Genomic DNA, 25,615 nt, shown 5'->3' on the forward strand with positions numbered 1-25,615 from the left:
TCTTTCTCACATCTCTTTATGAACACAAATACGACGTCCACTCGGGTGCATCCATTTATGTCGAGCATCCAACGTCAGGCCCGCCATTTTTATGAATTTCGTCGTGGCCTGCATTCCAGAGCTGTGTCGCTAGCCGAGATTGACGGGCCAATGCGCCGTTTTGGGACGATATGTCTCACATTTTCAAAATGACTTTAACAGCCTCGCTCCATCGCCGAAGCGTTGCCATAGCCGCCTCAAAACAACATTCCAGCACATCTTGAATTTTGCAAACATCGTCGCCGATAAAGCCTTCAAACGACACAACTCTCACTGAAATCTCATGCTTAATGCGACGCACCATTATTATCATTCGTCGCCTATTGTCTGTTCCGCCATATTGTTGCAAACACTGGGCATCCTTTGCCTCGTTTTCTATAACACATTCCAACCAGGTTTGTCCACAGCTCGACCTCGTCCCAATCCGGCCGTTGCATTCATCCAGCCCTCTCACACGACTACGACCCTTCTTCAAGGCCATGCGCACCTCCTTGCACCAGGCATATCTTCGATCTTGAGTCGCCATTCGTGGTCGTATCCCGATTTCTTTACGTCTTTTGTGTTGAGCATTTTCCTTTTTTCCCTGTGTCTCTTGGTCATGTTTTTTTCTTATTTCTGTGTTTAATATTGCGGCCTCTTTCTCTTCTGAATTGTCACAATTTTAATTATTATTCTTTCTTTGCCTTCGATTCACTTCTCTTCCCTTCGTTCCTGTCCCAATCATCGTCACCACAGCCACCACATCCTGTTTACTTCGAACGGAAACGGCGGCGATCGCCAGTTGTCATCTCTTTTATCCTTTTTTGCCGACTCCTCTCTCATTGTCTTCTTTGCACGTTCGCGTCTGTCTTCTCGGCAGCTCAGTTTGCTATTTTGGTTCATTTCAGTGCACCTATCCTTGCTCAAAGTACTTCCCCGGTCGAGTCGCTCTTCCTTCTCCACACAATCTATTTACTCTCCCGCCTTGACACCCTCTCGCAAGCTCATCCCGCCTCGCTAACTTTTTCCCCGCGACACGGCATAATCAACAAAGCCTCTCCGGTACACATCTTTTTAATGACGACAGCTGTAGCAAAGAACTCATGGTCTTGAACCGCACAGGTGCTTGCCAATTCACCGAACCGTTTGGGTTGCGTACTGTTCAGGTCATCCTTCGATATTAGGGAACGTCAACACAGATTCCTATGCTCCTCAAACTTACACGGACCACATCAAAACTAAGGCAGAGTCCAACAAATTGAACAACCGTGGATCTCTCAGATCATTGGGGGTCCATTACGTTTGTTACCGCCTCTTACTTTGTTATTCTGTTTTTCTCCCTCTTTTCTCTCATTTTTCCTCCTCTTACACAGTTATCTCGACGGACGAGGCATTCGCGGATGCATTGCATGTGAATGCAAATTAACTGCCATCCCGCGGTTCACTTTATCACTTGTCGACCTTCACAGTCACTGGATGGTGTCGGCTAGGTTTGCCGAGTGAGGTCACAGCTCACGAGCTGCTTCATCATACGCCTTCCAATACTTTGTTTATATAGGTTGCCATCCCAGTCCCTTCAATATCACGACGCTACGGCCAGTATACAATAGCAAGAGTACAACAAGCGACTGAGACGGCAATCAAATATTACTTCGAAATCAGTGCCACAATAACGCGCGTTTCCACCCGTTTGGTTGTCTCCATCAAGGGCGGGCACTCTTTAAGCCGCACTCTTCCGATACCATGGCGGCACATAACCTTGCCAAAGAGCACCGGCATACGTCTACAACATCCCTCATTCTCACCCTGCTTTTGGCCGGTAATCTCGTCGATGGTGTATCCGCAGCTGCAATTTCTGACGGCCTGCCAAGAGCTGCGCCGACCGCACAACCAACAGGAGCTGCGGCACCAGGGTCCTTTCCGGAGGCAGCACCACTCACAACCGTCCCTTACCGCTCTCTCAATGTTGTCCCATGGCCTCTTCCCACAGCGTTTGCAGATGAGCAGGGTCGAATAAGTCAACGGCAGTGGTCACGACAACTGCGTCAGCTAGGTGGTGCGCCACTGCCCCGCCAAAACGACAACACCATCTGCGGTTATATTGGCGGTAACCCAGACCTTCCCGCCACCTGCTCTGCCGGGAGCCACTGTGTCCTTGATGCGGAGCACGGTGCTGTTGGCTGCTGTCCTAATGGGGTCGATTCCTGTACGGCGGGTGTGTTCACAGGGTGCGTCGATGGCGGCAGTGACGCCACTGATGTGAACCCATATGTATACACCTGCGGCGGAGGCAGCTTCTGCTACAAGAACAACTTCCCCGGTGGATACTACCAATACGGTTGCGGGTCGGCCAGTACTCTGGGCCAGAGTGTTGCCGCCACAGCTTCGGGCATGTCGGCGCTGACCATTACCAGCCAGCGTATCACCTTTACGGGCACGTTTACGGATACGACCTCCACGTCCAAGACAACGAAGTCCTCCTCTACGAAGTCCTCGTCCACGAAAACGAAATCCTCCAGCACATCGTCCTTCTCCTCCTCCTCCACTAGTTCCTCATCCCTGTCGTCCACCACATTGTCTTCCTCCAGCTCTACCACATCGTCTTCAGCCACGCACACTCCGACTGGCGCTGCGTCTTCCTCCACCGACCCCGGCAGCGAGGTAGACACGGGTGTTAACAGCGGCGATCGTGCAGGTGTCATTATTGGTGCAACCATAAGTGCCGTCGCAGGCCTGATTGCCCTCATTGCCCTGGCCGTCTACTTCTGCTGGAAGAAACGCCGCGGCGGTGGCGGCACGTACACCTCCCGCAGGGGTCCCTTGAATTTCCGTTCTGGGAGCGGTCGTTTCCAGGCCCTGCACAATACTCCAGATGACTTTGAGTCCGGCCTCCGCAATCCAGAGATGGCCATGGGTCCCGGTGCCACAGGAGCCTACAAGCAGATGTCGGCATTTGAGGCACCGCTGCCGCTGCCTCCGTCGGATGGCAACGACAATCTGCTCAATCCAGGCGGAGGCGATGGCGGTGGTAATGGAGGCAACAATGATGGAACTGGTGATGCTGCTGGTGCTGCTGGTGCTGTTGGTTCTGCTGGGGCTACTGATGCTTCTGCACACGATGATGATCTGTGGGCGACGCCAGCCGTCGGCCCTGCAGCCTTGGCCGCTGTCGCTTCGTCGTCCTCACATACACCCAACCGGCGTAGTAGCGCTAGCGTCAGCAGCTTATTGTCCCGCGACATGTCCCGTCGGAGCAGCTATCGCGGCGTCGTCCCGACTACCGGCCCCGGCACCCCGGTTATTGGTTCCGTATCAGGTAGCATTGTCTCCCGTGTCGCTTCTAGGGCTGCTACATACAATCAAATCTCACAGCAATCGCCCTACTACGATGCCAACGGGAACGCTCCGCCACAACTCCACCAGCCCCAAAACGCCTACGGCAACATGAACAGCAACTATGTGCCCACTCATCCGGATGACATGTTGATTGACCACGATCGTGTACCCCTCAACCGCGAGTTTGACGAATTTACGCGCGGCTACCAGGATGTCCTGAGCCGCATCGGCGAGGAGGACCCGAGCGAGCTGAGCCACAGTGGCAGCGCTGCCAATTTGACCGGCGCCGACAATGTGACAAATAGCAAACCCGCCCAGACCAAGGCCGGCACAAATGACAGCCTCAGCTCTCGCTCTATCAAGATCGTCAATTCTAGCAACAGCCTCGGCGCCGAGCGCGACTCATCCAGTGCCCTGCCTGCCAACCACGAAACCTCATTTGGCAATATGAGCAACCTAAATTTGCGTGGCGGAGGCAGTAGCGGGATCGCTAGCACCGACAGTCAGAGCAGCGTGCGCGACAGCACGACCAGCAACAGCACCAAAAGTCTCGACAAGGGTAACCCGGGAAGTGTCACTGGCAGCGTCAACGCGAAATATCGCAGCAGCACCAACAGTGGCCACAATGAGCAGCTCTCCCTCAACATGACGTCTCCCTCACTCTCCCTCGATGGCCCACTCCTTGGTGTCGGTGGCGTCAGTCCACCCGCAGCGACACTTGCGGCCGGTGTCGAGGGAACAACCAAGACTCTGTCGCCACCGGACTCACCGCCGATGCGTCCTCTGTGGCAGCAGAACCGACAAAAGAGCCGTAATCTCATGTGGTCGTGATAGCAGCACACACCTGCTCGTCCATTGGTCTGTACAGATAGGTGTTGGCAAAACATGCACTCTTATACCGTTGATTTACGCATAATAGCGATTAGGATAGAATACATAATAATCGAATAATCAAATAAATGTATTATATGGTTTAAATGTGAAGGAACAAGCGAATATGCTGTGAATATCGTAGTTACCTGGTCTGCTCCTTCCTCCATATGTGTACTATCGCGACTTCCCTGGCTGACATGCTTGTGACTTCCTTTTAAAAAGCTAATTTTCGCTCCATCGAAGTTTCCAGTTTTGGCAATTTTATGAACGAGGAGCGCGGTTTTTCCCAAATCCCCTTTTCGAGTCAACATGAACTAAATCCTAAAGACTGACTCACACAGGACCAATTGAAGACATTATCGTCCCAAGCACACAGCATGATCCGCGCCGACAACGATGTCCTATGGAAAGATCCGCTGCAGCCCCTTACGGAGAAACAGCTCCAGGCGGCTGCTGACAGCCACGAATATGCCCGCGCCAATGACCTCGTCCTCGCTCTCGAGACTAATGATCATTTGCAGTACCACTATGGTGTTGCTGCCGACGAGCAACGTCGCATTCCGGCTGCCGAACGGTCCCTCGCTGATGACCACCTCCCGCCGCTAGTGCTACAGCCTACCAAGATCGAGGAACTGTGGATCGTGCCACGTCGTGTCGCTGGAGTGCTGGAGGCGGCATGCCGATGGCTGACGGAGGACGAACTGAAAGCGTGTGAAGAGGCGGTGGTCAGCAATGAGTCAAAAACGGTGAGATCGGCAGCGGAGCAAGCGCGCACACTCAAGCTCGAAACGCCACTTCTTCTGACCGACCCGGACGAGGACTACGCCGAGTTGCAGAGGATCACGACCGCGGCTCTCAATCGTGGAGAAGGCTGTGTACGGAACCACGGCATGGTCCAAAGTGTCCAAGAGGAACAAGAGCTGTTCACCGTTCCCACCCATGCATCGGCTTATGCATCGCGTCTTGAAGAGGGCGTCCGCACAGAGACCATGGCAGTCTCTGAACTGTCCATCCGCTCCTTGGTGGCTTTGATGGCCAGCACGGAGTGGACTGACCAAGACCAGGCGGCTTTTCTTGACAAACAGACGCCAATACCGGTAAGATGCATTCCATATCCGTGAGAAGGCCAATGGGGTCTAACGTATCTATCCAGAGCTTCACTTCCAGATACGTATCGCCGCCTCTGCCGCCTGTGGACGACTTCGAGTGCTACTATCCTCAAGGCGACGCGTGTCTTGTCTCGGATGCCTCTGATGTCAGTTCAGGCATCAGTGAAGCTCTTGAAGAGGCAGAAAGCCTCCTCACAAAACAGGCAGGAGACAATTGGGTAGATGACGGTATCGACCTAAGCTTACCGTCCTTCTCGGACTACACATTCGACGATTCAATGACGATCCTTTGCTCACATGTTCCTACTCTTCACCCCCAGAGTCAACAGGAAAGCGAGCTATCCATGTCGATATCACCGAGCCTCAAGGAGCTTTCTCAGCACAATACACCTCCGTACATTTCCGCAGATGACGAGCTCTTTAGTGCTTGGATCAATGAGTCCATGGTCGATGGGGAGCGCAGCGCGGCGGATATTATCACACAACCGTGCTCAGATACTCCTCTTGAAACAACTCAAAAGTCTTCATACGAAACTCGTTCAGATGACAGTATTCAAGACGAGTCCTACGAGGAGCTCACAGAGGAGGCCCTGTTTGCACTCGAAGCAAACGACATTGTTGTACAGGCCAAGGTCCCCCTTCCCGATGTCGGAATTGAGTCCAGCCTTCCAGGTTGGCACGGTGTAGGCGCCGACGCTCTCGACATGCTCCAATGGATCATAAACGACACAAAAGCGGCCTTTCAGGGTCTTTATCTCCATGGGGAAGATAGCATGTTCCTGTTGCCCCATGTTGACTTGGATGAGTTGAGCAAACAGTACACCAACGTGGGCGAAGAGACGCTCAATGTCGATTTGCAAAGCTTTGAAACAGCGACGGCGTTCATGGAAACGGTGCCAGACGTTCAGTCAATGCTCATCAACAGCATCACGCCAGTGGTCTTTCTCCCGGGATTCTATAACGATGCGCCCCTCGACGTTCTGTGGGATAAGCCAAATGAGTCCACAGATGCTGAAGCTTTCGCATTGCCAAATGACTCCATGACGCCAAAAGAAGATCCGGCCAGTCCTTCAAAATCAGTTCAGGGCAAGTCACGCAGCTCTCCAAAAGTGTCCAGCCAGATTATTTTAGAAGAACAGTCAATCCAGAAGCAGACACCGGGGGAAACTGGCGATATATGGAGAGATCTCATGACGCAACACAAGAGACGGAAGCAAGAGCGCGCACTGGGTACGTCTACGGCTTCCAGCGCAAAAGCTCCGACTTGTCAGAAGACGATCCAAATCAAGGCTCCAGAGCTTCTCCTGGGCTTTCGAGCTTTCGCAGACCCACCATTTGAGCTGAGCGAGCAAGATAAATCCCACGGTGCATGTGATGATGGGGCAGTTCAGCCGCCGTCGTCGACAAAACAATCATCGACCATACTGATTCAGAAAGGCCCAGCCATTCATCCAGTTGATACAGGAACTACACGCCTTTTTAAGGCCATTTTGTCAATGTCCATTCCGCGCACCCTTCGAACCATGCTGGAGACGCTCCTACCCAACTTGGAGTTTGTTGAGCGAGATTATCAACAGACACATCCTGGGTACGGTGGCATAGACGCCAGCTTCGAAGCTGACCTCGTTGTATCGCCATCCACAGGTTTGATCATGGCCACCATGGTCGACGTTCGCCAGACAGATTCACAAAAACGTCCCATCTTCCAAAACCGCGTGGCGGCCGTGGCACCACGGTACGAGATGCTGCACGTTTTGATTTACCGCAACAACGCTCGACCGATCCGCAGCGATGAAGCAGATATGCACGACGAGCTTCCGGAGTTGTCGCCATCGGACGCCATGGCATTGGCCCAGCTGCAGGGCTTCTTGCATAGTCTTCCGTGCAAGGTGTCAGCCTCGTATGTTGGTGGGGGTGAGCAGGCCGTCGCCGAGTGGGCGGCATCGCTAGTGGTGCAAGAGGCAAAGAAGGACGGACAGCAACAGAGGGCAATAGAAGTAGAAATGTATCTCGTCGAGGAGGAGACACGCTGGGAGCTGTTCTTGCGGCAGGCCTGCCTCAATGTTTACGACGCGCAGATTGTGCTTGGTGTTCTCCTAGCGGCCACTGGACGACAGCCACGGGACACTACGGATGGGATACACGCGGTAACTCGAATCTTTCAAATGCCAACGGAGGAATGTTTGCAGCGACTGGGCAGTTTGGTGGGATGTCGAAGTGCCGTAGCAGCCATGAAGAGGCTCTTTGGTGACAGCGCTGACAGCGAATCACCCCTGTCGATAAAGCAACGTCAACACAACAGCGCGGAAGACTAATTCTCTTTCAAGTTTCGAGAATTTGCGGCATTTCTTTTATATGAAAAATACAATTATTAACATTGTATTTTATGGTTGTCCGTGCATAATTTTGCGAAGGACTCGGTTTTCTTCTTCATAAAAATATTGTTCAATAGATGGGTACAGAATGAAACAAATCTACTTATACAAAAGACTAATCTTGGATCTCATCACACCAAACTCCGTTTGCTAAATGCACCTGGTAGTATAAAACAGTTCAAAACACCAAGCTCCTCACGAGCCTCCATCATAATCTTGTAATGGTACCAAGCTCCATATCTTGATGCTGGGATCAGACACTGTCGTTCGTGGACGAGCAGCGCGACTTGGCACATTGGAATCGGCAGACGATGTTTCACTGTCATCGGCCGAGTCCTCGTCACTCTCATTGCTCTCAACGTCTCTGTCGTCGTCGTCGTCGTCGCTGTCTTCGTCACTGCCTTCATCGTCGTCAGGAACCGGCGGCGACGACGCACACGTCGCCAGCACCGACCCGCTCGCGTGCATCGCAGCGCCGCCTACCATGCTGCGCCCGTGTGCCTGCCACTGCCACGTGGGGTCGACGACACCGTCTCGTGTTCCGACGCCCTCGTACAGGACGCCGGCGCCGTGGTCGGTGCCGGACCACAGCTCGAAGCCATTGGCGTGGCTTGACTCGTAGACCGTCGCCCGTATGGGCTGGCTGACTCGGGCCGACCGTCCCGCGAGCGTGCAAAGGAGCTTGCCGGAGCCTCGTATGTCGTACACGAGCAGCCCGCTGGACTTGCGCTCGTTGACGACGAGGTAGCGGCCACAGGGACTCCACAGCGTCTGCACGACGCCGTCGCCGGCGGCGTCGCCAGAGTCGGCACTGACTTTCCAGTGGGCGGTACAGGTGCCTGCCCGCGTCAGGTCGTACAGCCCAATGCCGCGGGTCCACGTCCCGGCCGCCGTCAGGTTTTGCGAGACGCCCGTGCCGGCCGCCAGCGCCGACACCGTGCCGCGCAGCCCCAGCGAGAAACCACCGCCGGTTGGCATCACGGTAGGCACGCGCAGGAGGGGTGGGTCGTTGCCGGTGCGGCTGGCGTCAAAGAGGGCCAGCAGGCTTTTGGTACCGACGACAAAGTGGGTGCCGGGGGCGGACCAGAGCAAGGCCATGGGCGGGAGGTAGGCTTCGGTTTCGTGCTTGACGAGGGAGTAGGAGGCGAGCGGGGCAGTGGGACGGGTGTATACATCGTCTTCGCCACTGCTGTCGTCGTCGCTGCTGTCACCGCCCTCTGGAAAGAGAGGATACAGTTGGATGGGGCGGTCACGAAAGCCGACGAGGACGGATTGGGACCAGGGCTCGGCGAGGGAGAAGTAGGGTGCTGGGGCGAGAGCAGAGGGTGTGATGCCAAAACGGAGCCGCCCATGGCAAGTGAGAATGTGATGGCGAGGTGTATAAGGGGAGGAGGCGTGTTTGTTGCTGTCGCAGTCGTTGTTGTCGGCGTCGTCCTTTTGCGGTTCGAGGAGGTCGGTGGGCAGGACGTAGCTGAGGATAGACTTGGAGGCAGTCGACGCAATGACGGTCGTTCCGTCGGCGGACCTGGACGAGTCAGCAAGATGTCTGTTTGCGAACATGGCCTGGCGCCACTCACCACTCAATTGTCTTGAAAGCTGGTCCGGGGTGGAGGCTCGTGGGCTTCCACCGCTGGTTCTCGTGCAGTTCGGCGGCGGCGACCAGGCTCACATGGGGCGAGGACGACGCCTGCTGAGGTATTGGAGTCGATGACCGTGACCTCTGCGGTGATCTGGGCCGTCGCGGTGACCGAAGCGGCAACGCCACCTCCTCCGGCGCGTGAGCATCCTCGTCGACCTCCATTGTGATAGTGGGGGTTGTTGAGAATTGAAACTTGACCTGGTTTGGTGACAGTTGCAGGGACTGCGAAAGCTACAGCTTGTTTAGGCGCCGCGAGGCAGCAACGGGCGCTAAAGTCTCACACCGCCTTTATTCCTTGTGCCTTCCCCAAGTTTCCTATGCACAATGGCGTCACAGGCCATGTGGCAGTAGCTTTTTAGCGGCCATCGCATCGTTTTAGGCCCTTGCGCGAGCTACCGCAGTATTTAGCGGCGCGCTCTGGCCAGCTGTGGACAAAATGGATGGGATATGAGAGCCAGCAACCGGCCATTCACAAAGTCCAATTGAGTTGGTCTTCTCCATCGTCTCTCGTGTATGCCTCAACATCTACGTTGTACTACGCTCTATTACGGCTCCTTGCATAAGACGTCGTGTTCTCAAACGCATGTGACTCGCAAAGGCCATATGACGACGCATTGACAATTGACAGCATTGCCATGCCATGCTCGATATGCTGAGGCTTTTGGCGCTGTGTTTCAGCCCAGGTGACCTCTTTCTTTTCCTTTCTCTTTTGTCTTTCTTGTATATGTGTCGTTTTCTCTATTGGTTTTCACCGCCTTATTTCTCAACTTAAATGTGCTTGGACGGCTCCGTTGCGCCTGCCGTCTTCAAGCCTTGCTTCCCCGCCCTACGGACGACGGAGCATTTCCGTTCTTAGCGGCTCACATAAGCATGGCCCACTAATTGACACCGGATTTTGCGCACAACCAGTAGCCTTGTAGCGCAATTTTGTCGCGCTCTGCCGCGGAGAGCTGCTCCTTCCTGTCAGCACCCCACGAGGCGCCGTTTGGTGGGTGATTCCTGCCTAGCCGCCATTGCCAAGTTGGGATTGGGGCTTGTTTCAACCCACCCGCGCCTTCCTTTGTCCACATGCTCCTGCCCCATCCCCAATCATTCTGATTCTCGTATCTCTCTTCGTTTCCGCCTCTCCTTCTCTCCTCTCCCCTTTCTCTTGTCTTCTACTCTCTCTCTCTCGCTCGGTCCCGCATCATTCGCCGACATTCTAAGGAGCAGTGCAATCTCCTGTACGCCTCGTCGCGCACCTTTATGGTGCCGGCCGAACGCCCAGCCGCCTCAACTACCTGCCTGCTTCGCCCAGTAGCTGACTCCGCCAGCCCCTGCAGCACATCGATTCTCGAAATAGCCACCGGATCCGAACGACATCCAACGCAGACGACGATAGAAGACCTCGCCTTTACCTCTCTACTCGGCGTTCTACCTCGTTTCACATCGCCATGGACGCATTTCTCCTGGGCTCGCCCGACTTATCGTCGCGCTGCGACGACCTGCGCGCCCCTGGCGTCATGAACCTCATTGTGTCCATGTACGTTCGAAAGTGCCGAAACAAACAGCTGCGACGGCCGGTGATCCCTCTTTACCCTGGTGCTAACGTGCTTAGATTCATCCTCGTCGGCATGCTCGTTTCGTACCTTCCTCAGCACTGGCGCATCATTGCCCGCGGCACCTCGGAAGGCATCTCGCCCTACTTTGTCCTCTTGGGCGTCACCTCGGCCACATCCGGCTTTGCCAACATCCTGACCCTGCCCCAGTCCCGCCAGGACGTCACCTGCTGCCACGAGCTCGACACCCTGCACTGCTTGGCCGGCCTGCTCGGAATCGCTCAGTTGGGCGTGCAGTGGCTGTGCTTCGCCTTCATCCTCGTGCTCTTTCTCGTCTTCTTCCGCTATGACGACGCCACCGTCCCCCTCCCGGAAGACGAGATTCGCAACGAGCAGCCCCGCTGGCAAACGGCCGTGCTGGTGGCCTGCACCTGCTTTGTGCACGGCCTCGTTGTCATTGTCGTCACGGCCGTCCTGGCCGCCGTCGCACCCCAGGCGCTGTCCGGCTGGGCCAATACGCTTGGTCTGATGGCGGCGCTGCTGGCTGCCATCCAGTACTTTCCACAAATCTACACAACCTACCGTCTTAAGCACGTCGGCAGTCTCAGCATCCCCATGATGTGCATGCAGACACCGGGCGGCCTGTTGTTTGCTGGCAGTCTGTTTGCACGCTTGGGCTGGGCTGGCTGGAGCTCGTGGGGCATCTTTTTGTTGACGGCCATCATGCAGGGCATGCTGCTGACCATGGCCGTGTACTACGAGCTGCAGCGGGCGTACCCAGAGGACGAATATGTGAGCGGAAGCGCAGGCGCACATACAAATACCGATGCAAACGGCAACGGCTATGGTGCAACAGACAACGGGCATGGCAGTGCCAACGGCGGCACTAACGGCGGCGTGGCCCCACCTAAGACCGCGTCACGGCCCCTCTACCGCCGCGTGTTGTCCTACCGCTCCGCCCGCCTCGACGAGAACACCCCCAGCCGCTACAGCGCCCATCCCGAGCACTACGGCACCACCCCCGACGAGATTTCTGACATCATCGACCGCCAAGAGAGCGATGCCGCCGCAGAGACAGAACCGCTGCTGCGCCCGGGCGGCATCGGCAACCCACGACGGGACTATGCTGCACCTCGCAGACGATGAGAGAAGAGGTCCTGTAAGCCAAGGATGGGCTACGCCTGTGGATGTGGGCGGTATGGCGACTTTGTATATTTTAGCAGACATGTCGGGAGGGCGTTTCACTTCTTTTTTTTTTTTTTTGTACCTCTTGTCTATTTGCCAAATACCATTTTCTGGAGCAATTTTTATTTGTTTTGTTTTTCTATTTCATTTTTTTTTGACATCTCCGGCAGTTGTAAAACATATATTGGTGTTCTTTTACATTTTTTGCTCAATTCTCACCACCCACCACTATCCATTCATGTCTTGCATGCTGCGTGATCTGCGTGCTGCCGTCTCTGGTTTATGCACGACTTGGTATTACTCTTACGCTCTGTGCGCAGCGTTACGCATTTTGCATTTTAAACTTTTTGGTCCCACGGGCTTCCCCAAACTCTCTAGAACTTCCCCGAGCGGGCAATAACGACAACGAACCCAAACAGGGAACATGCCCTGCCAGCGTTGCAAGCCGTCGGTCCCATCTTTTTTACTTTTTTACCTTTCACCTTCCAGCCATGTCCCTGTTATCGTCGACCATTTTTCAAGTCCAATGGATCAAAATTGGCCGAACATCATGGAAGAGACGATGAAAAAGGGAACGTGCGGGGGATGTGCTTTTCTTGTTCTTTGATTGTTCTTTGACTCGTCTGTTTCTGTCTGACGTCTCTCCTGTCGTTCTGTCTGTACTCTCAACTCAATCGTCGGTTGTCCAGGTATCGTATCCCAACTGTCCTTGCACGCCACGATGAGACGCTTCCATTTCCGGCTTCAGAACTGTTTTGTGAAGAGTTTTTATTGAGTCTCCTTTAGATTGCCCTTCCTCTTATCTTCCTCCTATACACCCTCTGCACTTCAGCATTTCTTGTCGTCTGTTTTGTCGACGAAACCGACGATGGCGGCAAACGGGTGAATGCAACATTTGACACCGCCTAGATTTAGCCTCGCAGTCGGGGCATTTGCTACCCGCGCAATGTGTCGTTCTTTCTCACACACAGACACTTTCAGCCACAATGCCCTCGTCTCTCGCTTATGCTTTGTCTGGCCATCTCACGTGTCTGTGCAGCGGCATGGAGGTGGTGATCGCCCTTTGGAAACAGCACGACCAGCCGCGACCGTCGTCTCATGTTTAAATGGTGGGTGTTTATCCGCTCCGACTGTTTGAGTGGGCCACGAGCACGCACAGTCTGGGGTTGACAAGACGAACGAAGCTACAGGTGCCAGTTTGATGCCAACAGCAGAGCGAGAGCCAAGACGACAAACGGAAAGTGGCCTGACGGCAAAGCACGATGAAAGATGAAATCAAACAGAGTTCCTGAGACAGGTCTTGGTCGAATTGCCGCTTTTGTCTTTGTTGTGCCTGTCAACGTCTTCCCTTCCGAAGCATCACGAACAGGAGCAGGACCCTCTTGCTCGGCATCGTCAACACCGGATCGTGTTTCTTTGCTCCCGGCCTTTTATTCTCCTAATTCTCCCTATTCTCCTTGTCCTTTCCCCTAACCCTCCATCCGCCTTCTTATTTGCCTCCTGTCACTTGTTCCAAGATCGACACGTCTGATGCGCTGGACGAGGATGCAAAGTGCGTCTCTGTTGCATCTCTTCTGAACGAGACGTCCCTTCCTGATCGGCGACCCTACCTATTACGTTTGTGTCACGCCTCTGCAGTGCACTACCTTTTTGTGTTCTGCCGTCAGGGGAGGTTTTGTTCCGTTTTGCCATTGTCGCCCTCTGGTCACCCGCCGCTGCTCTGCCGGCTATCAGTTCTGCCCGCCCTCTTCTACGTCCTCTCGCCTTTCGTTTTTGTTTCTTCCACTCCCACTTTTCTTCTCCCCCCCTCCCACCTCTCGTCTCTCTGTTTCTTGCCTTTTCCTACTTTCGTCTTTTTGTCCTTTTGTCCGTTTTGTTCTTTCTCGTTTCTTCCTTTTTGCATTTTTCTTTCTACATCGTGCACCCTCTCTTTTGTCGTCGCCAGTCGTCGTTCTGCGGCGCGCCATGTCGTTCATTTCTACAACTTATACTGCTGGCAGTTTCACTCTTACGGCGGGCTCCCAATAACCTACAAACACTTTTAATCATTGAACTTGTTTTTCTCTTCGCTTCGTACTACTCTTGCACGTCATTTCTTCCTATTTCTTTTTATTTCTTTTCCTTCATTTATTCATCGGCCAACATTCTGCTATCGTCCTCATCGATATCTCGACAACATGCACCTGCCGCGCAGCGACTTGGCATCTGGGATGCTGGTCTATGCCAGAGCGGACACCAGCGGTGGAAGTGGAAGTGGGAGCAGTGATGGAAGTGATGGCAGTGACGGAAGTAGTGGCAGTGATGGAGGTGGTGGAGGTGGCGGTGGAGGTGGTGGAAAAGGAGGCGGAGGCCGTGGTTTTGGCGGACGTGGCGGACGATTCCGAGGTGGGTTCGGACACGGGGATGGCAACGGCCGCGGTTTCCCCCCCTTCGGTGGAGGTGGAAACGGAGGTAATGGGGGCGGTGGGGGCAGCGGAAACAACGGGAGCAGCGGAGGAGGCGGAGGAGGTGGAGGAGGCAGCAGTGGTGGCAGCTCAACGACGAGCAACGCTTGCCCACAGACCAACGGCACGACCATCGGCTCCGTGCAGTCGTTCACTCTGCTCTGCGACTCGGCCGTGGGCGGCGATGTCATCAACTCGACGGCGACGGACACGTTTGATGGCTGTACGGTTGCGTGTGCGTCGTTCCACCCGAAATGCGAGGCCATCTCGTTTGATGGGTCGACCTGCACGCTCAAAGCCAACCTCGACACCAGCGGCGGGGCCGCGACGGCCGCCACTTCGTCCACGACACTGAACGGCGGCATCGCGCAGTTCCCGGCGGCGTCGTCCAACTGCGCCTCGCTGGGCGCATCCACCACGCAGAGCAATATGAGCTTCAACCTGTTCTGCAACAACATCATTTCTGGCGCCGATCTCACGCAAAACAACGCGGCCTCTTTGCAGGACTGCATGGACCAGTGCGTCTCGACGAGCGGCTGCGGCGCCGTGTCCTTTGACCCTACCTACGCGCAGGGCTTCAAGAACTGCTACCTCAAGACGACGGGCGCCTCGGCGCCGGCCGTGGACACGGGCGTCGACACGGCCGTCATGGGCAACGCCGTGGCCGCCGCGGACTCGTCGAGTGCGGACAGCACGGCGGCGGCGGCCACCTCGACGACCAACGCGGGCGTCATCACCGTGGCCCCGCCGCAGCCGAGCGTCGTGACGCAGACGGTCGTGTCCGTCGTGACGTCGGTCAACGACTCGGTCAGCGAGACCCTCGTGACGACCGAGCTGGTGACGGTGTCCGTGCTGGGCGGCAGCTCCTTCACGGGCGGCCGTGTGGCGACGGGCACGGCGACGAGCGAGACAGGCGGCGCCAGCACGACGGCCGCCACGCCTGGAGCGGGGTCCGTGACGGGCCTTGCCGCTGCGTCGTCGACGGCGACGGCGGCTGCGGCCTCGCTTGTTTCCTCCACGGACACCGGCGGCGGAAACAGCCGCGCCTGGATCGCTGCACCCGTGGTTGGTTCGGTGGCGGCCGTCATGGTGGTGGCGGTGATGTTTGTGCTGTGGGGCCGCCGCCGGCGGAACAACGGGCTGTCGTCACCGCTGTCGCCGGCCTTTTTGTTCAACCGGTTCCGGGGCGGCAACGGCGGGGGCGGTGACAGTGGTGGTGGTGGCTTCCGCAACCTGTCGTCGCGGGACTCGAACACGGCATCGTTTTTCCGGCCCCAGCTGCCGTTTGGCAACTCGTGGCGGACCAGCGGCAAAGACTCCAGCAACGACAGCACGGCGCCCGGCATGAGCGAAAAGTACGGCGCCGGCAGCGGCGTGGCCCGCAAGGTCGTCGACGGGGAGAGTGGCAGCAGCAGCCGTACAGGCACGGGCCACAGCAAGAGCGTGCCGCTGGTGATTGACACGGAGATTGCACGCAGTGGGAGCAACAAGAGCACCAAGGGCAAGGCGAACATTGTGGCTGTGGCCGTGACGACAGACGCAGCCGAACGGGCGGTCCGCGACAAGAGCAAAGAGTCTGCGCCGACCTTGCCAGCCATAGGCATCGCGTCGACAACCAATGGCAGCAGCACCAGCAGCACCAGCAGCAGCGACAAGCCGGTACCCTCGCGCGACTTGACGGCCAACACAAAGTCGACAAACTCTACAAGCTCTGCCAACGACGTCAAGAGCAAAGTGGCATTACGGGACAGCCTCAACGGACTGGCACAGAACCGGACGACACTGGATGGGATCCCCATCTTCTTGAGGGAGTAGGCGGACGGCGCTTTTGATGCGATGGAAATCCGCAGTGTTCCGGAGTGATGTGGTACTTCTTTTTGTTTTATTTCGTTTTAATGGCGGTTTATACCATGGGTGTTTGGACGTTGTGGTCGTGCCTGATGTCTGGTTTTCTTGATACTTTATGTTTATGTTGTTTGCTTTGTTATATGTGCCTCTCACTCGTTTTAGCTTGTTTATATCTTACTTTGTAGAGTAGTTTTTATTCTTTATTCAATATTTTTGTCACTGAAAGCGACTGCACCGTAGACTTGGAGTCGGGCAGACTTCGCCAGCCTGACAGACAAGATGATACCTCAATATGTGCTCAGCCCTTTTGAATTAGGACGCCCAGTTCCAGCCTCTGTACGGCACAGTTATTTATTTCCCAAAGGCGCCATCCTCTGCGCAGAGTACATTATCCGGGCAGCCTTATGGGGGTGGTCAGCCAGCCACACTGAAGAGCACACTTCAAGTTCCTACATAATCATCCGGTCGTATTCATGCGAATACACAGCCAGCCACCGATAAACTCATCTCATCGTCATTGTTTTGAAATTTGTATTTGTATGATATTTCGTCGTCACTACTCGTCGTCGTCACTCGTCGTCACTTGCTCAGAGCGACAGCGCAGGCGGTTTTCGCTTTTCTTTACTCACTGTTATTTATTGTTTGTTCATCCTCGCTTTCTGCTAACTCTTAATCAATTGTTTACGCTCAACTCTTTTTGGTCGTTTGGGGCACTCGCAATTAATTATCTCATTTCTCTCAGCATTTGCGCATCTATTTCTGACTCGAGACCTTCATTGAAGCCGCATCTTCCCCATTTCCCAGCCCGTGTTGATGCGCCCGATCGGCAATTGCTTCATTCCAGTCTCTGTTGTGCGGTCGCCGTGCTTCGGTTTGCGTTTCTGTGAGTCGGCTGAAAACGATGATCCCTGCTAGTTTGGCTGACTCCGTCGTTTAGCGCCTTTGCGTTTACTTTTGCAAACACAGCGGCCAATTTGGCGCTGTAAAACAAAACGATTTGTTGTTGACCCCTGAGATCACCGACCTTTTGCTGGCATGTTTTGCCATTCTGTTTTTTTCCAACCTGTGATATCTGGCAGGTCTTCATGTCCACTCTTTCTCTTGCTTCGTCTCTTTCCGCCTTTCTCTTCATGACACTACGTCCTTTTACTACTCCTCCTTTCTACGAACCATCATCAGTAGTGAATTCCGCAGCATGAAGTTGTAGACCTTTAGATGCACTTCGAGTTCGTGTCCGTCCACAACGCATTATCTGACCTTTGTTGCCAAATGTATGTCGTATAAAAAACACAAAAATGTGGCCAGACAGTACATAATTCCGGGGGATTCAAAAACAGTTTCTCCATGAGACCAGCCTCGTCCATTTTTTCACAGCCACGGACACGCGTACTCCCTTCCTTACCTCCGATGCCGTTGTCAACCACCTCCCATGCCATGCCGTTGCAGCCTTTGATTTACTTGCTTCCACGATCCCTTTCTCCACCGCATCCACCCATATCGTCTAGACCGTCACGGAGCTCATGTGTCTCACTTGTTCCACTCTCGCTGCTCGATGTCGATGCTTCTCTCGTTCTCGGGTCTGCTGGACCCGCCGACCAAGCCGCCTAGACCCCGTCTTTTCTTTGGATTCGGGATACTGGGAGACTTTTTATTCACAGCCTCTCCTGGATTGAAAGTATATCGAGGTCCTTGCTCTTTGCATCCTTCTCGTACCGCCATTCAAATGTTCATATTATGTTCTTTTAATGTTGTCTCTGCCCAGCCTTGCCATCGACGTCTTAGCCACGCGGCCTCTTCTTTTATTTCCTTTCCGAATCGTTTAAAGTCCTGCTCAAACTCCTGTCTCTGGCCTGTTTTTGACGTTCGGCGACCATCTGTCTTCCTACGGCCTCGTGTTGCCCTATCTGGCATCGCCTGCCATCGTTCTACGCGGTTCTTCCTTACCATTCTTCCTGCTGGTGTTCTGCTTTGACCAGTGTGTAAACACATCTTCATAACATACAGTACCTCACTCACCCGCTGCTATGAGGCTCCTTTCTATGGTGGCCGCTGCTCTTTTGGGCGCCGATTCTGTCCTCGCATCACCCGTTGTCCTCGCACCACGGACTCCTCGAGCCATGCAACGCCGAGCCCGGGCACACAAGTCGTCGCCCATATTGGCCGCAAATGTCAACCTCGGCTCCAATCATAAACCGGGCGGGCCATACAAATTCAATGCGGTGGGTGGATCCGGCGTGAACGGCACGGGCCTCGGTGCTGGCCAAAATAAGGACCAAACCCACGGCAGCAACGCCATGATCTACTCCGCCAACTGGGCCGGTGCCGTGCTGAACGGCGTTGATTTTCAGCTCGTCACGGGCACCTTTGCCGTGCCGACGCCGCGCCTGCCCAAGGACGCCGACGCCAACACCGAGTACGCCGCCTCGGCCTGGGTCGGCATCGACGGCTCGTCCTGCCAAGACACCATCCTGCAGGTCGGCCTCGACTTTAGCATCCAGGGCACCCGTGTGTCCTACGACGCCTGGTACGAGTGGTACCCGGACTACTCCTACAATTTTGTCAATTTCGCCATTCGCGCCGGGGACATCGTCCGGCTGACGGCCGCCAGCAGCAGCACCACGTCCGGCCGCGTCCTCGTCGAGAACCTGACGACCGGGCAGTCGGTCGCCCACACCTTCTCCGGCGAGTCGTCACCGCTGTGCCAGGCGAATGCCGAGTGGATTGTCGAGGACTTTATGACGGGCAACAGCCTCAAGCCCCTGGCCAACTTTGGGACCGTGACCTTTACCAACTGCAGCGTGACGCAGACGTCCGGCACGCAGCTGGGCGTGACGGGCTCGACCATCATCAACATGCAGCAGAACGGCAACGTGATGACCAACTGCTCCACGTCGTACGGCAAGACAGTGTCATGTACATACACATAGGTGGCAAGCGTGGGGGAATATAAATCGGCAACGTTCGGAGTATTGGTGCATGCTTTTGGGCTATCATTTTGTTTGTTTCTTTATATTGACAGGGAGTATTTTTTTTTCTTGGCCGTTTTGATAGTCACAAGGGCGCAATGGTTTCTTTTACTGTACATAATGTTGGGCTTACATTGATTTCTGAGGTTTTATATGATAGTCGCAAGTTTATATGACAATACGATTTCGATAAAACAACGTATCCCGACGATATCGGCGAGGTGTTTTCGGACGACCGTAATTACATTGAATAACGCAAATAATTAGGAGAACCACAATGGTTCTCATTCATGTCGCCCGTTACACCAGCCGCCTTGTTTTATATAACAATTAATAGACAAAAGTTCTCACTTTTTGCGTCATTTCTTACATTTAATTTTTACACTGGACGTGGCAGGTGCCAGCCCGCGGGTCGAGCCACTTAATTATGTTTTACAGCAGGAATACCGGACCGGAAAGAGCACTGCCGGGGCGATAATAGGGGCGCATTAAGGAAACCGGAATGGAAGGAGCGAGGCTGGGAAAGTCACAACCAAGCAAGGTGGCCGCTAGAACAGCATTATTTCGACACAGGAGAGCTGTTTCTAAAAAGACAAGACTTTCTTTATTTTAACATACATCATTACAGCTGTTGGACGCGAAATATTTGTATTCAGAACGTTGGTGGCTCCATTAGACGGTAACTGTGATGTCTGAAATGAGTGACGCTTCCTTCTTTAAAACATCGGTACCTTGAGCCCCACCAAAATGCCACTATGCCAGCTGTACCTGGCCTTTCCCCATGCCCAAACCACGCTAAACCCCGTTTGACCTCTTGCCTTCTGTCCTCGTGGAAAGTTGGATAGCTCCTGCCTGTTTGCCCGCCAAACGAGCGAAGCGTGCCACACACCTGCCGCAACTTGGCCAAACCACTCTTTCCTCATCGGTGCCCCTTCCATTTTCAGCCCTCCACGCCCGCCAAACACCACCTCGTTCGCCGCCTCCTCCACCATCACTGCCACACGTCGTCATCTACCTCCTCGCCGACAGCCACCACTTGTGCACGCACCGACTGCATCGCCTTTCGCCTTTCTGCATTGCCGCTCCTGTTTGTCGCCTCGCGTCGTGCTCACCGGTGGGCGATTGACCTGCAGCGCGGCCCGATTCCCCTGAAGCCCGTGCGGCCCCGCGACGACTCGACCGTCTCGACAGACATTGCGAGAATCATCACGACATTCGCTGCCAAGCATCGCCGCGAGCAATTGACACGAGCCTCGACCCTCACGACTCTGCGTCGCGACTCTGTGCCCCGCCGACTGCGCACAAAGATGCTGCAGCCCGTCCGCCCGCCCGCCTCGTCGATCTGATCCGGATAGGAAGGGGACCGCTGGCGAGTCTCGTCTCAATCCGACCTGACCAACACTCTCGCCTCTCGCCTCTCGCCCTCCTCATCCACCACCCACAAACACACGTGCACTAGCGACCCCACGCCTCCGCCACCATGGCAATGCCGGGCGGCCGCGACATTGGCCGGGCCGAGCGGTTCGAGGACGAGAAGCGCCGCATCGTCGAGAGCTGCTTCAACAAGAAAGACGACGACGGCTCCGTCATCGAGACCTACATCACGCACATCAGAATCCAGGAGTACTCCTCGCATCCGACCACCCCCCCGCCGCCCCAAAGTCGAACCCCCAACTCGGAGAAAAACCGCGTCATTATCGTCGCCGTCCGCAAGTCGGGCCGCGTCCGTGTCCACAAGTCCAAGGAGAACCCCAATGGCACCTTTTCCATTGGCAAGACCTGGGACCTCAATGACCTGTCGGCCATCGAGTCCTACACCGCTGCCAACGTCAGCGCCGACTTTCGCGCCTGGGCCGGCAACGTCGGCTTCCTCATCACCCTCGGCAAGCCCTACTACTGGCAGGCCCAGACCGACAAGGAGAAGCGCTTTTTCATCGCGAGCCTCCTCAAAATCTACGGCAAGTACTCCGGCGGCAAGGTCCCGCTCCTGACCGGCTTCGATCCTTATGAGCTCGAGCAGGTCCAGGGCGGCGCTCAGCGCCGCCCGCCACCGACGACCGCCGCCTCGGCGACGACCACCCCCACATCCGCAACAAGGCCGCCAGCCCCTCCCCAGAACCAACAGCAGCAGCAGCAGCAGCAACCACCACAGCCACTGCCTCAGCCAACACCACCGCCGCCGCTGTCCGCTCGCGAGCCCATGTCCGCCGGCGGGCCTTCGTCGTCGGGTGGAGGCTATGGATCGATGGGTTCCAAGGGATCCATGGGATCCATGGGCTCTGCTGACTTCCGCAACCGCAACGCGATGCTCGTCAACGGCGGCGCGGCCTCTCCTGCCACCAGCATTGATTCGAGCCGGTCCACCAACCAGGCCGCCCTGCGACGCCTTGCCGGCAGCAACAAGAGCCAGGAGTCTGTGGCCGCTTCGCTGACCGCCCGCAGCGACGACGGCAGCAACAGCCTGCCACCGCGCTCCCGCAACGGTCCCATCAATGCGAATGGTGCCCCGTCGAGTTTGGCCGACAGCCCCGCAATCACACCCGACGGAACCGGATCCAAGCCGCCACCCGAACGGAAACGCCCGCCCATGGACCCCTCGCGCCCACAAGGTCTGGCCGACGACGGCCTCGTGCCTGCACCGCTTATGAGCTCGACGCGGTCGCGTGATGGCCGCCCCATCAGCCCTGGTGGCCCTGGAGGGCCTGGTGGGCCAGGCGGCAACGTCGTGCCTCCGCCGCGCAGCTCCAATCGCTCCTCGCCCTTCCAAGACGGCGGCTCGTCGCCCGGCCGCACGTCCGAGATGGCCCCACCACCCCTACGCAACCCCAATCCCATGAATGCGAACGGCTCACCCTACGCGGCCTCGGCCGCCTCTCCTCCTCCGACCCAAGCCCTCCCTCAGCCGCCGCAGACGTCCGGCCTGCCAACCGCCGCGACGACATCCGCCGCCGCCGCCGCTGTCGGTGCCGCGACAACAGCGTCTTCCGCACCCGCCTCGTCGGCACCACCACCAGCCGAGTCTGCACCCACGCCGCCACCGGCTCCCGCCGAACCTGAAGACAACCGTCCCGGCCTGGGGCCCATGATCAAGAAAAAGTCCAAGGGCGACATTGCCAACGCCTTTTGGAAGGCGGCCACCGCCGCCAACGCGTTCAAGCCGCGTCCGGGCGGTGCCGGCGACCGTCTGCGCCAGGCCCAAGCCAAGACCCCGGACGGGCCCGATGGTATCACAGGCGTCGTGCCCGCGCCTCCTCGGCCCGTCTCGGCGGAGAAGTCAAAGGATCCCGCGCCAGACGCAACCACCGCCCCCGACGTTCCGCCCAAAACACCCCAGCGGTCCTCCGTACGGTCGATTCCCGAAGTCAAGATCACCGTGCCCAACTCCAGCCGGCCGTCAAGCATGCAGTCAGCCGCCAAGGAGGTGGCGCCTGCCGCGAAACCTGCCGTTGCCGCCGACCTTGGACCGCGCAAGTCCATCATTGCCGGCAACGACGCCAAGTACCTCGCGACGCTCGGTGTGGACTCGTCCATCATGGACAAGCGCGGCGCCGAGTTCGCCAAGTGGCTCGACTACTTTGGCTGGGTGCCCGGCGACCACATGCGCACCGTCAACATGGACGACCTCAAGATCGACCTAGACCGCGAACTCAACCGGGCCCAGGCCGGCGGCTGGCTGTCACGCTTCCAGGCGGAGGACGACCGCGTCGAGGCCATCAAAAAGGGCATCGACGACGCCATGGACGAGTGCGAGGAGCTCGACAACCTGTTGACGCTCTACAGCGTCGAGCTGTCGACGCTGTCGGATGACATTGCCTACATCGAGGCCCAGGGCCAGGGCCTGCAAGTCCAGGCGGCCAACCAGAAGCTGCTGCGCAAGGAGCTCGAGTCGCTGCTCGACACCTGCGCCATTACCGCCCAGGACCTCGAGGCCCTGCGCGTTGCGCCGCTCGAGACGCCCAGCGGCATCGAGGAGATTGAGACCGCCCTCGTCACGCTCTACAAGGCCATGTCCAAGATCAATCCCAACATGGGTAGCGACGGCACGGGCAACGGCGTCCACGGCGCCCTCGGCGGAGGTGGTGGTGCGGACACGGCCCTGGCTAAGCTCGAGGACACAGCGGGCGACGGACCTGGCGCGCTCAACGCCGATTTCGGCCAGATGCGCGTCGTCCGCGAGAAGAAGGAGATGTACTCGGCCGAGAGCGACACGTTCCTGCGCCGCCTCGTCATCTTCATGGCCACCGAGTTCGACCAGGCGGTTGCGCTGACCCGCAAGGCCATGGAGGGCGCGCTGGCCAAGAAGGTCGACCCGCGCAACCACGACGTCGGCCGCGACCTGCTCTGGAAGTACAGCCCCCTGATCCTGTATGCGCGCGACGCCGACCCGCCCAACTGGAACCGCATCATCCAGATCTACGAGGACAAGAGCCACCCGGTCTACAAGTCCGAGTTCCGCGACCTGCTCATGGTCTGGAAGAAGAACGCCCGCAAACCCTCGAGCGACGACAGCGACCTCCTGTTTACGTCCCTCCAAGAAAAGAAAGACGAGGGCATCGCCACGACGGCCCGCAAGCTGACCGTCAAGCGCAGCCAGACCCTGGCCCGCTCGCTGCGCTCGCCGCTGGGCGATAACAGCAGCAGCGGCGGCGGCAGCAACAGCAGCGGCGGCAACCGCAACCATCTGGAAAAGACCACCGGCGACAGCCGCAACCACCCGTACGAAGTCTTTGCCAGCGTGCTCGACGAGCTGCTGCCGCTCGTGCAGATGGAGCAGAACTTTATCATCGACATGTTCCACGCCACGACGCTGCAGCAGGCCGACTTTGCCGACGTGGTAGCCGCGTCGCGGCCGGCCGAGCGCCGCGGCGGCGACCTACGACGGTACCGGCCCATGGAGCCGCACCGGGAGACGGCACGCCGGGTGACGCGCGCCATGGAGGCGGTGTTTTCGTTCCTCGAGCAGGACCTGCAGAACCTGATTGACTGGGTGCTGGCGACCGAGGCGCTGCAGGGCATCGGCGTCATGGCCACGCTGGAGCGCAAGATGGCCGAGACGGCGCAGTCCAACCAGGAGTTTTTGAACAACACGCTGCAGAAGCTCCACAGCACGCTCGAGGGCCGGTTCCGCAAGTTTGTCGACGAGCAGATCCGCGCCATCGAGGAGACCAAAGTCAAAATCAAGAAGCGCAAGGGCATCATTGGCTTCATGCGCATCTTCCCCTTTTTCAGTGCGGCCGTCGAGAACATGCTGGCCGACGTCGACCCGCACCTGGGCGTGCGCCGCACCGTCGACAACGAGTACGACCGGATCCTGCAGTCCATGTTTGACTCGCTTAAGGTCATTGCGCGCGAGAATCCCACCATGACGGTCGCGGCCGCCGGCTCGGCCGACCCGGAGGACAAGGAGGCCCTCAACTTCCACATCCTGCTGATTGAAAACATGAACCACTACCTCGAGGACGTCGACAACCCGCGCGGCCTGCCCGTCCTCGACAAGTGGAAGGAGCGCGCCGCCGCCGAGCTGACCGAGCACATGGGCCTCTACCTCAACGCCGTCATGCGCCGCCCGCTCGGCCGCCTGCTGGAGCACCTGGAGAACGTCGAGGCGCAGCTGGCCGCGGGCCGCCCGCCGACCGCTGTGGCCGCGCAGCCCAGCAACTCCAAGGCCATGTTCAACAAGGTACTGGGGAGCTACGACGCCAAGGAGGTCCGCAAGGGCATCGAGACGCTCCGCAAGCGCGTCGAGAAGCACTTTAGCAGCGCCGACGACGAGCAGGCGTCGGCCCTAGCGGCGACGATGGCCTCGGCCTCCACCACGTCGCTGCCCATCAGCAATAGCAACAGCAACAGCAACAGCAACAACAACAGCCTCGTCAACTACGTGGTGCGCGAATGCGAAGCGTTCTACACAAACGTCGAGAACCGCATCGGCAGCATCACCACCAATGTCTACGGCGGCGACGTGCTGTACGAGTGGCCGCGGGCCGAGGTCAAGCAGGCCTTTGCCATTGCCGGGGGCCGGTAAACTTTGTCGACATGACAGAGGGCAAAAGCGAAGGGGGTGCAAGCCATCACTGAACAGCTGTTGGTTTGGGTAGAGGACCTTGCCTATCTGGGACGGTGCGTATGACCACGATGTGTGGCCATAATGTATATTTTTCTTTTTTTATTTGTTTTCTTCATGTCCATGTTTCACTGCATGTTGTTCTTTTTTCGATTCTCTGTGTCCTGTTATCATATCGTCTCGTTGGGCAGAAACCACTTCGATCCATTGGGTGTGTCTA

The 25,615-nt window shown here is 56.8% G+C and overlaps 8 protein-coding genes across 8 annotated transcripts; 7 read left to right on the top strand and 1 right to left on the bottom strand.

Moving 5' to 3' along the window:
• Positions 1 to 1,761: 1,761 nt before the first annotated feature.
• On the top strand, positions 1,762 to 4,185 carry SPSK_04987 (uncharacterized protein; the record flags this gene model as incomplete). Its single annotated transcript, XM_016731744.1, has 1 exon — positions 1,762 to 4,185. One exon carries the CDS (start codon positions 1,762 to 1,764, stop codon positions 4,183 to 4,185), a length of 2,424 nt encoding a protein of 807 aa, XP_016582912.1.
• A 419-nt stretch (positions 4,186 to 4,604) lies between these two features.
• SPSK_04909 (uncharacterized protein) lies at positions 4,605 to 7,651 on the top strand (the record flags this gene model as incomplete). Its single annotated transcript, XM_016731669.1, has 2 exons — positions 4,605 to 5,324; positions 5,381 to 7,651. The coding sequence occupies 2 exons, from the start codon at positions 4,605 to 4,607 to the stop codon at positions 7,649 to 7,651; spliced, it is 2,991 nt and encodes a 996-aa protein (XP_016582913.1).
• A 255-nt stretch (positions 7,652 to 7,906) lies between these two features.
• SPSK_05197 (WD repeat-containing protein) lies at positions 7,907 to 9,512 on the bottom strand (the record flags this gene model as incomplete). The annotated part of the gene is made up of 2 exons (XM_016731947.1): positions 7,907 to 9,236; positions 9,289 to 9,512. The coding sequence occupies 2 exons, from the start codon at positions 9,510 to 9,512 to the stop codon at positions 7,907 to 7,909; spliced, it is 1,554 nt and encodes a 517-aa protein (XP_016582914.1).
• A 1,271-nt stretch (positions 9,513 to 10,783) lies between these two features.
• On the top strand, positions 10,784 to 12,034 carry SPSK_05335 (uncharacterized protein; the record flags this gene model as incomplete). The annotated part of the gene is made up of 1 exon (XM_016732084.1): positions 10,784 to 12,034. The coding sequence occupies one exon, from the start codon at positions 10,784 to 10,786 to the stop codon at positions 12,032 to 12,034; it is 1,251 nt and encodes a 416-aa protein (XP_016582915.1).
• A 2,216-nt stretch (positions 12,035 to 14,250) lies between these two features.
• SPSK_05067 (uncharacterized protein) lies at positions 14,251 to 16,332 on the top strand (the record flags this gene model as incomplete). The annotated part of the gene is made up of 1 exon (XM_016731820.1): positions 14,251 to 16,332. One exon carries the CDS (start codon positions 14,251 to 14,253, stop codon positions 16,330 to 16,332), a length of 2,082 nt encoding a protein of 693 aa, XP_016582916.1.
• A 2,057-nt stretch (positions 16,333 to 18,389) lies between these two features.
• On the top strand, positions 18,390 to 19,292 carry SPSK_05478 (aspergillopepsin; the record flags this gene model as incomplete). The annotated part of the gene is made up of 1 exon (XM_016732223.1): positions 18,390 to 19,292. The coding sequence occupies one exon, from the start codon at positions 18,390 to 18,392 to the stop codon at positions 19,290 to 19,292; it is 903 nt and encodes a 300-aa protein (XP_016582917.1).
• A 786-nt stretch (positions 19,293 to 20,078) lies between these two features.
• Positions 20,079 to 20,677, top strand: SPSK_05590 (uncharacterized protein; the record flags this gene model as incomplete). The annotated part of the gene is made up of 2 exons (XM_016732333.1): positions 20,079 to 20,135; positions 20,276 to 20,677. 2 exons carry the CDS (start codon positions 20,079 to 20,081, stop codon positions 20,675 to 20,677), a joined length of 459 nt encoding a protein of 152 aa, XP_016582918.1.
• A 134-nt stretch (positions 20,678 to 20,811) lies between these two features.
• On the top strand, positions 20,812 to 25,356 carry SPSK_04814 (exocyst complex component Sec3; the record flags this gene model as incomplete). The annotated part of the gene is made up of 1 exon (XM_016731577.1): positions 20,812 to 25,356. One exon carries the CDS (start codon positions 20,812 to 20,814, stop codon positions 25,354 to 25,356), a length of 4,545 nt encoding a protein of 1,514 aa, XP_016582919.1.
• Between the last annotated feature and the right edge of the window lie 259 nt (positions 25,357 to 25,615).

The sequence above is a fragment of the Sporothrix schenckii genome, assembly GCF_000961545.1.
Source record: "Sporothrix schenckii 1099-18 chromosome Unknown Cont49, whole genome shotgun sequence".
NCBI classification, from domain to species: domain Eukaryota; kingdom Fungi; phylum Ascomycota; class Sordariomycetes; order Ophiostomatales; family Ophiostomataceae; genus Sporothrix; species Sporothrix schenckii.